At 41.9% G+C, this 13,340-nt stretch overlaps 1 protein-coding gene across 10 annotated transcripts in view; it reads left to right on the top strand.

The window, feature by feature from the left end:
• The window catches only part of tenm2b (teneurin transmembrane protein 2b), a 325,773-nt gene that overhangs the window by 275,898 nt on the left and 36,535 nt on the right, over window positions 1-13,340 (top strand). For all 10 annotated transcript variants that reach the window (XM_072662451.1, XM_072662450.1, XM_072662449.1 and 7 more), the window contains one exon: window positions 6,345-6,467. In XM_072662451.1, the coding sequence (XP_072518552.1) occupies window positions 6,345-6,467 (123 nt within the window). The remainder of the gene's footprint in view (window positions 1-6,344; window positions 6,468-13,340) is intronic.

Raw genomic sequence — 13,340 nt, 5'->3', positions numbered from 1 at the left:
CATCTCATGAATTTCTCATCTAACACATTTCCTCTTAATAATTCATGCTTATTGCGAGGGCTTAAAATGAAAATGAGTTTGTCGAAGATTTTCCCCAGATGTGATTAGCCAGACTAAGTGCACTGAAACGACACTCCAGAGTGTAACGCTATCACTGCCTGCTTTCTGCGTCACAATGCCGAGCCTGGACTGGCCTCAATCGGATCAGTTGTTTGTTTATTGGTTTGTTTTCTTGTTTGTTTCCCGAAGTTGCTTCATGTGGTAACAAGCGACCGAAATGACTTTATTCAACTCAAACAAACACTTTGTCAAGCCGTTGTTTACAGTGTGCACAGATGTGCTTTCGTTGGGTTTCGTGGGATTTATTTACTTTTTATTATCGTCGCATGAAGCGTGTACCTCGTGTGTGTGTGTGTGTGTGTGTGTGCCGGTTTGTTTTCCTAGTCCCATTACCGCATATTATTAATAAATCTACCACTGCATAAACACCGGAGTGTGAATAGTGAATAAGACGGGGCTTATTTGTAATGGGTGTGCTTGTAATGAGTGTAAGAGCCTAATTAAGCTTTCAGTTTGCTTATCTTTGAAAGGAATCTCCCTCGCTTGCTAAAACCCCGCCATGATGAAACATCCGCAAAGCCGATATAGACCAAGATGTTTTCTTCCCACAGATATTCTGTCTTTCTGTTTGGTGTGTGGAGAGATTCTGAAGTGGTCAGGACTTGTATCGCTGTCTGTGCTCCAACTTTCACTGCACACTGCCCCCTACAGACCAGCCAGGCAGTGCATGGCAGTAGCATGTCACAGCAGTAATGATTTAGGCTAAGCTTGCTTTCCTACTGTCTGCAGCAGCATGAGCCGCCGCGATGTCCAGGTGATTGTACTGAGCCGTAATCGTTTTAGGACAGAGCTTTCAACTGAGTGATTTTCTTCTAGTGAAGGCAAAAAGCACACACGCGTGACCAGGCAGGATTTACTGTCGTCAGTCAAGGTTCATGAGCAGTACCAAGCAGTTTCTCATTCACAGCGAAACTCCGCAGTGGGATTGCACCACATCCAGGTGTCTTTTAGCTGTTCTGGATGCCTGGCATTGCAGCTGTAACACTGAGCACTAAAAAAAAGCTAACAAAAAAGCTAATCTTCTAAACAACCTTTCTCTGAATGTAGCCGGTTAGATGAGTTGTGTTTGGTTCTCTTGTTTTGCTTGTTTTGTTTTGTTTTACACTGGGGCTGCAAGGCTGTTTCACAGTCTAAGCACATCTGGTTCTGTAGAGTACTGTTTGAGGGTCCTTTGCCTCTTAAGAATAGCTAAACCCTTGTGGTGTCCTACAGAACCTTTTAACCCTTAGAACTTGACACTGTTTGACAGTTTATTAACTTACAGACATAAGACACTTAACATGTCATGTATTCTGTCATGATTATAGAGTCTAGCCATGATTTTGCTAGTTCAGACAATGCCATCAGCATATGGTGATTGGGAGGAGACTGAAGAGAGGGGAGAAAAAAGGGCCCTTGAATAAGAGGAGAGGGAGAATGAATGAGAGATGGCAAGAGAGTTGAAAAGAGAGAAGATGGGCTGGTGGAGGGTTGGAGGGTTGCGAAAACTTTGTCATAGACACATGAATAAGGTACAGATGGTATTTATAAGACATTAGATTATATAGAAGGAGGAGGGGCTTCAGGCATGTTCCTACTGTTCCAAATTTCTGTTATTTCATAACATTACATGTCTTACATAGACATTTTAATTCAGACAGGGTTCCAAGCCATACAAGAGATTTTACTTTACAGAAAGGAACTGATTAACCAGACCAGAGAACCACGTAAGCGCTTAAATGGGTCTTTAAGTTGTCATGGTTCTGTGTTAAACTATTGCCTTCTAATGAACCTTTAAGAACCCTGTTTTGTAGGGTTGGCACATAATTAAAAAAAGCTTATACTCTGTTAGCATTGTACAAACTGCACTAAACCATTACACACTTGCCTCAAACGGCTCCAGCTGGTTGAGTAATCTCAAACAGACTTGCATGTCGTTGCTGGCAAAAAACCTTGTATCTCCACAATGGCAACTTTACAGGGGGAAAAAGCAGCAAGTCAATGTAAAAAGGTTTAATTCCAAGTCATTTTGGAGCATTTCTATTGGTCCAGTTATGTCAAAAGGTTGAAAAAAAGTTTTTTTGTGGTTTTTGACCCTGTAAGACTTTTTGTTCTCTACAATCAAAGCAAAAATTGTTTTAAATAGCATTGAAAATGAGGTATCTGAGCCCTACATACAACGGTTTCTTAAAAGAACCATATACAGTGTAAAAACTTATATATCATTGTTTTTTTTATAGTCAACAATAAGCTGTTTGATGGCCGTATGTGAAGACTTGGGCATCTTTTTGCCTAGTTCTAACCAATGGACATACATTTCCCTACTCTTTTTTACCGCAGTAGTCTTGTCAAATGGAAGAAGTGAACATTAAAAACCAAACGTGTCTTGATTACATTTGGCGTAAGGAAAAACTCAGTGGGGGATTCCAGCTACTGTGTTTTGTTTTGTTTTGTTTTTTCCCAACCAGAGGATTCCTCACTGGTTGCCATCTGTGCTTCCGTGTATAGGTGATAGCCTGCTGCGGCAATGCTGCCTATCTTTCTTCTCTCTGCTGTTCCTGACAGAGGTCAGGATTGTGGATTAGAAGAGCAGAAGAGTGAGAGCAGTAGAATGAAAGAGAGGGAGGAGAAGTGAAGGTGAAGGGAAGAGAAAGAGCAGGGAGTGATAGAGTGTAAGATAAGGCTGATTAGAAGACTAGAAGATAAGATGTTTTGATTAGGAAAACTGAAAGTGTGTGTGTGTGTGTGTGTGCTTGCATGTATACATATGTGTGTGTCTGTGACAATAGAGTAGCTGACAGTGGAGCAGCAGATAGGCTGGAGGAGTCAGCGCTTTCTTTTTGGCCAGAGCACACACTTCACACGGGAATGATAAGAGGGCCTTCATCCCGCTACATTCATTCTGGAGCAAGAGGGAGCTTGTGTGTGTGTGTGTGTCTGTGTGTGGGGTGGGGGTGGGGGGGTTGAGGGTTGTAGGATGGCATTGATTTTGTGGGGATGAGATTTAGGGGTGATGGAGGACTGAGGAGGTGAGTCATTATCACTGAGACTGCAGACATCGGCATCTTCTCTCAGGGGTGGAACTGGATGTGTGTGTGTGTGTATACATGTGGGTGGATGTGTGTGTGTGTCGTAGACTGTTTTTTATTTTTTGTAGCAAGTCATTCTACATCCATCTACATTCTACACCCTAATTAACCATTAGGACCAAAATGCATCAAAATCTAAATTCTGAGAGGTCCTTGGAAAAAGGCCTGTTTTTTAAGCTGTTATTTTTTAACTCCAGATTAACCACTCTTACAAATTAAGGTGCTATAAAAGATTGAGTGACACCATAGACATGTAAAAAAGGCTCTTCACACACATTCACATTTTCTTCATATTCTTCTATGGCATCACTCTATGGCAGACACTATATTTCTAGCACCTATATTTTTAAGAGTGTTGGACTTCATAACATTGCCTTACATACATATAGACATATGAACAGCCAGTCAGTCAGAATCCTAGCATGGTTCTGCCCAAACTTTTTAATGTAGAAAAACTTGGATTTGCTTATAAGACTTGTGATTTTTTTGTATGAATTGAATTTTGTGAATTGAATGTAATGCATTTATCTTTCCTAAATTAAGGAAAGTATTTTATCAACATTTTTTTGTAATTTGGTCCCGTTCACCCCCATTCCAGAACTCCCTTTAGCATTTAGTCATTTCTGGTATAATGGTAAACCAGAAATGGGAAGAAGCTAGGTTCCCCATAATGAGCTCTTCCTGTATCATTTCAAACTGTAAGACCACATCACTTATTAAACCCATCCACAGTCCAAGTCATGTGACCAAGCCAGTCAACTAAGCATATAGCTTAAACTACGCCTTGAGGTCTAGATCGGGCTGCAACATAAAAAGAGATATCCATGTCCTTCTGGTTCCCCAGCGTTCACACTCCCACAGCCAGCTTAAACATGATAATGATTTATTGTCTTTGCTGAACTCAAGTCGACAATCTGGCTCAGCAGTTGCTTTAAAAAAATACATAAACATAACTAAGGAATGAGTGAAGAAAACAATAAAACTCAAAGCATTTAGTCATTTCTGGTATAATAGTAAGCATGGGAAGAAGCTAGGCTCTTACTGTATCACGTCAAACTGTAAAACCACATCACCTATTTAATCTATCCACAGTCCGAGGCAACTAAGCAACAGACACACAATCACACAAGACACATAGTCCAGCATGTACACAGAAGACTTCTCTACAGTCTTTGAGGAAAGTCAGAACAGAGTCATTTATGTTTATATCTACATATCTCACCGCCACCGCATTGCCAGAGCCTCACGTTCTGCTATCCTAACACTTACATCAACAGTAGGCTGGTACACCTTAAAGCATCACTCATACATGTTACATGCTGTAGAGAACATGGTTTACAGACATGGTTGGTGCACCGGAACCATGTGTGAAGCAAACGTCCTCTTCCCCTAGTTTGCATTTCCCTTTTTTATGGGTAGCTACCTTTGCTGGGTACCACTCAGCATGTACCATCCATGGGATCTTCAGCATAATCATTGTTTGGTAGCTTGGAAGCACCCTGGAAGAACACTAGAATCAATAACCAAGACCCATTGTAGTACACACATTAAATATTCTCTAAAAAAAACACATACATAATCTTACATTTACCTGCCTTGACTCTAGTACAGTACTAGTATTGCTCCATGTCATCTAGCTTACATGGAATGCTGTTAGCTGAGGTTTCTCACTGATCTTTATCCTTTAAGCGCAGTTTTGGCAGCTCAGGAGCTCACTTAAACTTAGCAACATCAGTCCAGTATGGGGATTTTGGTGTGGTGAAGAGCCATTCATGCACTTTAGACTGCTGAGGCTCTGCTGCGATATGAGAAACACAAAGAAAAAGTTCTCTTCAAGGAGCTCTAATAACCATCAGAACTGTATATATATATATAAAAGGTTTTCCAATGTTTCATAGTTGTTGAAACTATCTGTTCCACTTGGGCGAGTGAGTTGGCAGCCAGCCAACACTGGTGCGTTGGGAACCCCCGATTGCTGCAGGGTAATTTGCACTGTAGTTGGACTATAAGGCAGAAGCATTGTATCACGATATTCGTAGGCATTTTTTCACGCTACACAGTATATATCATTGACACCCCATTGATAACCACTCAGAAAAGCTTATCGTTTATCACAATAAACAATATAATAAAATGTCTTATAAATCTTATTGCCCACATGTGCGATAATTTAGGCATGCAGATTGCACCATGCAAAAATTATCGATATCAGCTAAATTAGGCTCCTTGAAAGCTACATTATGCTGTGAGGAAGACGTGTCGACCGAGGCATTTTCCTCCGGATCAAGCAAGGATCACACATGTTCGTATTCGTCACCTTTTTATTCTGTTGTTGCTTGCTTTTAAATCATTTTCCAAAAGTGCATTTTTATGATGCCATCATGCTTTTAAACATAAACCAGTCTGTCATGAGCTTTGAGATCATTCAGTTACCAGCCTTCCACCAGAATGTTTGATCCAAATGTACACTCTGTGCTGAAACTGGAGAGATTCCTGCAGGGTTCACATCAAACTGTGGGAAGCGTGCCAGGTCCCTCACCGCCTCGGCAAAACCAATAAATAAATAAATAAATAAGGCCCCCCACCCCAAAAAAAAAAAAAAAAAACAGTGAAAAATGCAGCTGTCGGCAACTTAACAACTAATTTCATCTTTTTGGAAGCAATTTCCTCGTCCCTCCTTCACGTTGCTTTGCCTCGGTACGTTGAGATAACCACCTTTTTTTTGTGACATCCCGTCATGTGGCACTTGACATCAGCCTAGCACCCACTCTCACAGTGAGTCATCAGGGAGAGGCTGATGCTTTGGTGTCTAGACTGAAGCTGGGTTCTCCCAGGAGCTGCACAAATGAAGTCTAGTTTAACTAAACCTCTCTGGGCACGGAGCCTGCTTGGAGCTGTGTCTCCCACAACTTGTAGTGTGCATAATGAGTGTATTTAAATGTCCTGATGGTGGCTAAAGTAGCAGTGTGGATGTAGTGAGTTGTTTGCTGTCAGGTTGGGTTAGGCATGCATATATGCTATTGTATGGAGGTGTGATACACTGTCATGTTCTGTTTTAGTAAATGTCTCTCTCTCTCTCTCTCTCTCTCTCTCTCTCTCTCTCTCTGTTTTTCTCTCTCTTTCTCTCTCTTTCTCTCTTTTTCCCCCAACCTCCAGCTCTCAATCTGCTTGGGCTGAATTGGCGTCTGAAGCCTACAGATGGGCATCTTGTCAGTACCGGCCTCAGCACGGGCATCCCTGGCACTGGTGATGTGGCAGCAGTGCCCTCCGGAGGCAGAGGTAAGAACAGCACACGTGCCAACACATCTCAGTATCCAAAGTGCCAGCTGCTGGAAATTAATGTAGCGATGTGGGTGACTCAGCATTGGTGGCAGTTTCCCAGATTTCTGACCTGTTCAGATTTGCTACTGCTCTGAAAAGGCTTGCAGCGATGGTAGGACCAACAGCTACATTTATGCATTTGCTCCCTTGTTTGGTGTAATAATAAAAAAAATATCTAGTTAGCAGCAGTTTTCTGGACAGAAATGCCTTGTTAAAGAGGGAGCTCAACAGCAAATGGCACCAGTAACTCTGTTAACCACTCTGTGCAATTGGGGTGAGCAGAAAAATACACAATACACAACACTGGACAGTTGAAGACTGGGAATCTGGAGACTGGTCTAATAAATCTAATGAGACCCAACCTGCTTTTTATCAACAGCCCAGGCTGGTGGAGGTGGTGGAATGGTGAGGGAAATGTTTTCTTGCCACACTTTGGGCCTGTTGTTACCAATCATTTACTGCCTGAATACTGTCAACGTAGATTGCTTGGTAGGTTGGTTGGCCACATGAAGCAGTGATTGTTCAATGACTGTTAAGTACTACACTGTCTAGAGACAGGCAGAAGTAAGACATGGTACATCTTATCCATGAATTTCATGTGAGAGCTGCCTGCCATACTGACAGCCTATGGTAGCCAGATCTCAGTCACCAGATAATACATTATGGATAATATCAAGGACGCACAAGAGCTATGCAGGTGCTCAGGCCAGTAGCACACAAATTTAATAAATGTTTTCATGCTTAATTAAAATACCATAGAGAAGCACATTGCATTGCAGTGTATTAACACCATGATGATAATGCCAACTTCTGCTAGCACTTCAATTGGAGTTCAATGACGTAGTGGATTAAATTGAATTGATGCATTTTAGAAATCTGAAAAGCAAAATTTCTTTAAAAATAATAATGATGATAGAACTGTAACAGTTATTGATGTCAATGCATTTTAAGAAATCATGGCAGCTTCTGTTTATGGGTAAGCTCACAGGTTTCTGAGCTGCTATCCCCTTCCTGACTGTGTATATATAATGTATAAAACTAGGCAGCAGTATGTTGTGCTGTTGGGCGCAACAATACGGTGGAGATGAAAGCAGCACCATCCACTCGTCATGTCATTTTATTTTTTTGTTTATGTCTTTCATCTTAGGTGACTGTTTGCCATCGCCTGTTGTTAAACTAGGTCATGAACATGGCGCCCACAACAACAAAAAAAAGTCATGTGACTTAAATTTTAGGGTAGAAGGAAGTGGAATGTGTGTATGTGCGTGCAAATGTGAGTGTTTGTATGTGTAAGATTTAACGTGAATAATCTGAGGCTTTGCAGCGAATAAGCTTTTGAAGCTGGAGACAGCAGGAGTGGGACGTGCCTGTCTGCTGCTTCACAATGATAAGTGACTTTTGGTTTGTTCTTTCTCTTTTTGACTTTTGATAGACAAATAAAGCAGTTAAGCCTCATGTTCCTTTGCAGAATTTCCCCTCTCAGATTCTGAACCGTTCTTCATTTCATTCGTGCTGCTCTGGTGGATTGTGTGTGTGTGTATATGTATATATATATATATATATATATATATATATATATATATATATATATATATATATATATATAACATACTCATGTAAATGAAAGAAATCTTGGTTGGCATATCATATTATATAACACTTCACTCCAAGTAAGGTCTCTAGTTAACACCACTTTGGCATTTTCACCTTTATAATATTGCTTATCTTGAGCCCATCCATGCCACACATGATGCGCCGAAACACTGGTCCAAGCTTTTGCACCGTCCTGTCTAGATTACTGCCCATTTTCTTTGGTATACCAAACAAAACCATCTGCTCACTTGAATACGTCCAAAATTCACATTTCTAAAAAGATCTGCCCACTTCACCCTAATTCTGTTTCAGTGACACTGGCTGCCCGTCCAACTACACATTCAATTCAAACTCCTGCTGCTCACATACGAATCTCTGCATGCATTTAGCTCCCCTCCTACACCACCCATACTGCCTTGAACATGCACATACAATCATGTGAAAGAAGTAGGACACCCCATGAAAACCTTATAAAAACATATTTAAACATACAGACATTTGATCTTCATTGGAAAAAAATTGAGAGGTGGTGGTAAGATAACTAAATACATACAAATGAAATATGTAAAAATAGTAGCATTGATTAATAAAACAGTGATAACAGTGATGCAATAAAACAGTTAGGACGCCCCCACATTTCTTACTACTTAAAATGTCTTAAATTTGAATCGGGTGCAGCTGTCAGCTGCAGATGATAAGAACATCATTAGACAGGATTTTGGAGGAGCCGGTCTTATTAAACCATCTAACTGTCCTATTTAAACCATGGCCAGATCCAAACAGCTCTCCTTCTGAAGGAGAGAGACCTTCTGAAAGAAGGTTGTAGATGCATTTGACTCTGGGAGGAGATTAAAAAGATCTCATTTATTTTGACATTATCTGCAGTGAGAGCTGCTGGTAGGTCCTGTGATGACATTTTAGGATTGTTGGAGACTTCTTTACACAGTTCTTGGGCTGAACTTGCTAGAAAGATCTGACATGGCCATGTTGGCAATTATAAGTAACTCCCACTTTCTAGTATCAAAGCTAAGAGCTATAATTAGCTACGAGTCCTTCATTCATGTTTGAGGGATTTATACACATTCTTCCTTGCAAAAGGCTTCTAGGTTTATGAGATTTCTGGGCCGTCTTGCATGCACTGCTCCTTTGAGGTCTATCCACAGAAATTATGTCAAGGCGTTACCATGCCTTGACATGCCACTATATTGTGTATGGTTATGAGAATGACTCAGGGCACCTATAGAACAGAAGCACGTCCTAACATTCAATACATTCAGAGATTGATTAATGCACCTATTTAAATAACTGAAAAGCAATAGGTGAACAGTGGTCGCACTAAAACTTATAGCCACCCTCTGTGGAGAATCTGTAGCCTGCTGAATTTGACTGGCTGAGTAAATGAGTGCTTTTCAAGCCAGGTCCAAAAGGTGGTTTGCAGTCAAACGGATAATACAAAGGCAAGACAAGTGGGTTGCTGTGCACTTTTAATTTGACAGTGTAACACCCCTGCTTATTGTAAATGTGTTTTTTTAGAAAGCTTTGTGCCGTGGTCAGTGTCGTAGACCGTGCTGACAGTACTCCTGCTTCGCTGAGAACAAATGTCTTGTAATGTAATTTCACACGATGATGAGACCGTACTGTCACGCCGCCCACCACTAATCTTTAGTGTCATCATGTTCAGTGGACAGCAGCTCCCACTCCTCATAAGCAAGGATTGACACTGACCATTTTGCATACACACACAATCTCTCACACACACATACACACACACACACCGACACCACAGAGGCTCTCTTCCTCTGCTCAGACTAATCTCTGAATACACCCACGAAGAAAGACATACTGAGAGTGTGAATGAGCCCAAAACACATGGACTGACTATGGACCGGTCATGGTGTGTGCGTGCGCGTCATAATTGTCGAGAAGTGGAACGGAGCTCTCCTGTGTAGAGTTGGAGGAATGTAGGCGGAACGTGGGCAGGAAGATGGAGTGTGAAATGGTTTTGGAGTGTGGGAACTAACTCTCTCTCTCTCTCTCTCTCTCTCTCTCTGTGAAGTGTTTTCTCCTGCAGTCTCATGAAAGGGTTTTGATGGAGAGCTTGCTGTGGAGACTGTGGAGCTGGAGGGCCTCTACACACTGCTGACAAACATCATCATTTTATCTTTAGATAGAAAATGTGATCTTTAGATACAAAAATGTGTTGCCAGGACATGTTTGGAGTGTTTAGTTTTGCTCTGGAGTTACAAATCTGCCGTAGTGCTCTGAATGTATTCTGCCAGTGAAGCGAGTGGATAGGGGAAATGGGCTTCTGCTATGCACACACTTATGCTCAAAGCACAGGTCGTAAACTGGGCCAGACCAAACTGTGTAGTATATAGTTAGAGCTCTCTGTAGAATCAAGACACACTTCAGTTCACACTGCAGTTTGGACCTCACTGTTCAATACACGTCCAGAACAGCAGGGTAAAAGCAACAAAACCTCTGAAATTCAGAAGACTGGGCTTCTTTTTATTAATTGAACAGACAGTTGGGCAAGTTACAGTGTGCCCCACCTAGTGTTGTATGGCCCTCATGTGGTGGGTAAGCATTTCCACACACTTACCTTACAACTGTCCAACAGCGCCGACACACAGTCCATGTTTGACCCACCATTATTTTAAATAAGATATAAAAAAGCCAGAAGACTCTGGATCCAACACAACCACGGCAACAACAGCATTGCCCTCCCCATAATAGAATAGGGTTTATTTCCCTATTAGACGAGCCCACCAATAAGAACTACTCCAATAGGAGACTCCTAACGCTACATTGATCTACCTGTGTAACATGAGTTAAAAACAAGTGGCTCTGGATAAACCAACAACCAAAATGTAATTCAAATCTCTTTATCGCATGCTGTTATTGTTTAAAAATGAACCCATTGGCCAGGTAGTTACTATAACCCTACCCCATCAGTTGGGCTACCCAAAAACTAAGCAGCACTGTATAAATAACCCATCAAGATAAGGATTCAGCTGATTCCACTTCTCTGCTTCTGGCCTTTACTGCCGTGTCTCAGAAGGCTAGTATGGCTTGAATCTCTCTTCTATGTTAGCTGCTATTGTGCTTCTGTTGTGTATAAGACCCCCATATGACGTGCGTTTTGGTTTGAGTAGAACTGCGTTGTGAGTTTAAACCCAGCCTGGCTCTCTCTACATGAGAGGAGGAGAGAAGGAAAGGGAAGAGTGAGGAGGAGAAGGGACAGGACCTGGTTTTATTGGCTGTGATGGGAGAGGTTCTGCTCGGCTAAGCTCATGTCAGGAGAGTGAACCCACAGCTAAAGTCAGCACAGAGCAAAAGTCCTGCTTTACTTAGGTAGCCTCTCTCTCTCACCATTTCTCTCTCTCTTTTCTTTCCACCATCTCTCTCTCTCTCTCTGCATATCTCTCTGTCCATGTGTTGTGTTAATGAGGGGGGCTGGAGCAGACTCCTGCTGGTTAGGAGGCAGTGCAGCTTTTAACAGGCCTGCCACTCAAATCTGTCAGTGTGTGTGTGTGTGTGTGTGTGTGTGCGCGCCTGGGCAAGTCTGTGTGTGTGTGTGCTTGCGTGTGTGTTCTACAGCTCAGACAAGAGCTGATCAGTGTAGGGATAGAACCCCTGCTGTTTCTCTTGCGCTAACCCTGTCTCTCTCTCTTTCTCTCTCTAAATCTGTATCTTCCTCACTCTCACTCACTCTCTTTCTCTCTCGCTCTCTCTCTCTCTCTCTCTCGCTCTCTCTAGTTTGAATGCAGTGGGAGTTTTTTTGGAGGCAGAGAAATAGTGAGCCTTTGCCTATCAGTGTACATCAGACACAGAGAACAGCATGGGGACTGACAGTTAACACGAGGAGAGCCGTCATGTGCTGTAACACACGCCAGCCTCACAACCCGCAGTGTATTTGCATGTGATGGAGAGTATGTGTGAGTGTTTTGGTTGTGTGTGTGTGTGTGTGGGCGCGAGTGTGCTACGTAAAATCTAATTAGTTTCGAGAGAGTTTTCTCAAATGGTTTATACAAACTTTTGCCTTAAGTCATTCAAGTTGGCCTGGTTTAATTTGGTCTGCAGCTTGTGCGGATAGGCACAACTTAAACACCCAGTACGTTGGGGCTACAAAAATAAATGACCCAAGACCCTAAATGGTTTTTTTCCCAGAACCACTGGAGAAAAGTAGATGGTTTTACTGGGTGTAGCATGCACACCTGTGTCTGAAAGGAACTGAAACACATAGAAATAAAACAGTCACAAGACACACAAAGCTGACGAGGAAGACGCCACACAGACTAAGGCTGTTTGATGATCTTAGGTGTTTAGGTCAGCTCAACTTTAGTCTGTATCGCACAGCCTACAGCTGACGACCCAAACACACACACACACACACACATACTTAATGTGCTTGCACAACAGGGAACAACTCCCTGTAGCAGGAGCTGAAGTAAAACTGTAACATACCGTGTAAACAATATATTGCTTGGAGCTTCAGAGGCCTGTGTTTAAGCTAAACATACTGTGTGAAAGTGACAGCAAGGCGCTGTTATCCTGAGAGGCTGGGTAAAAAAGGAAAAGGCTATGTAAAAGTGAATGTTCATTAAGTATTGATATCAAATAGGCTGTCTCCGCAGTTAACTGACAAAGTAAAGGGCTTCCATGAAATGACACAGTACCCTAAGCTTTATTTGATGTTATAGCTTCTTAGTGGGAATGAGATTTAAATACTATTCATTTACAGTCAAACATTTGAATTGCAAAAATGGTTAACATCACGACCATGGTTTGCATGCAGTCGAACGGTGAATACACAGTATACATGTTCAGTATTTATGTACACTTATTGATGAACGTAATGTGTAACCAAATTTGACAAGATTTGACACACGCACACCTGTTTCCAAAGTGCTCATGTTAGCAGTGAGACTGAATGTGCCAGACTCATGTGAGAAATAATCCCCATGGTCTGCATTGACTGCTTATGTCCCTGCAACACATCACTGAAGCTGTATGCAGACAGTAAGGGTGATCACATACAGAGCAGCCAACTGACCCCAGTTCAGTTTCTTAACATCTTCATTAGAGTTGCAGTGGTATAATGATTTTAGGTATACCGTGGCATGAAAATGAATGGGTTATGATGCCATGCCACTGTTATGCAACCAAAAAGTGCAGAACATAGAGCATTGTGTTGCTAGCAACAGTAGGCTAACACACAAACACCTGGGCTGTTTT

Source organism: Salminus brasiliensis, chromosome 18, assembly GCF_030463535.1.
Source record: "Salminus brasiliensis chromosome 18, fSalBra1.hap2, whole genome shotgun sequence".
Taxonomy (NCBI): Eukaryota; Metazoa; Chordata; class Actinopteri; order Characiformes; family Bryconidae; genus Salminus; species Salminus brasiliensis.
The sequence above is the reverse complement of the archived record's forward strand: the minus strand, read 5'-3'. Positions and strand labels throughout refer to the sequence as shown.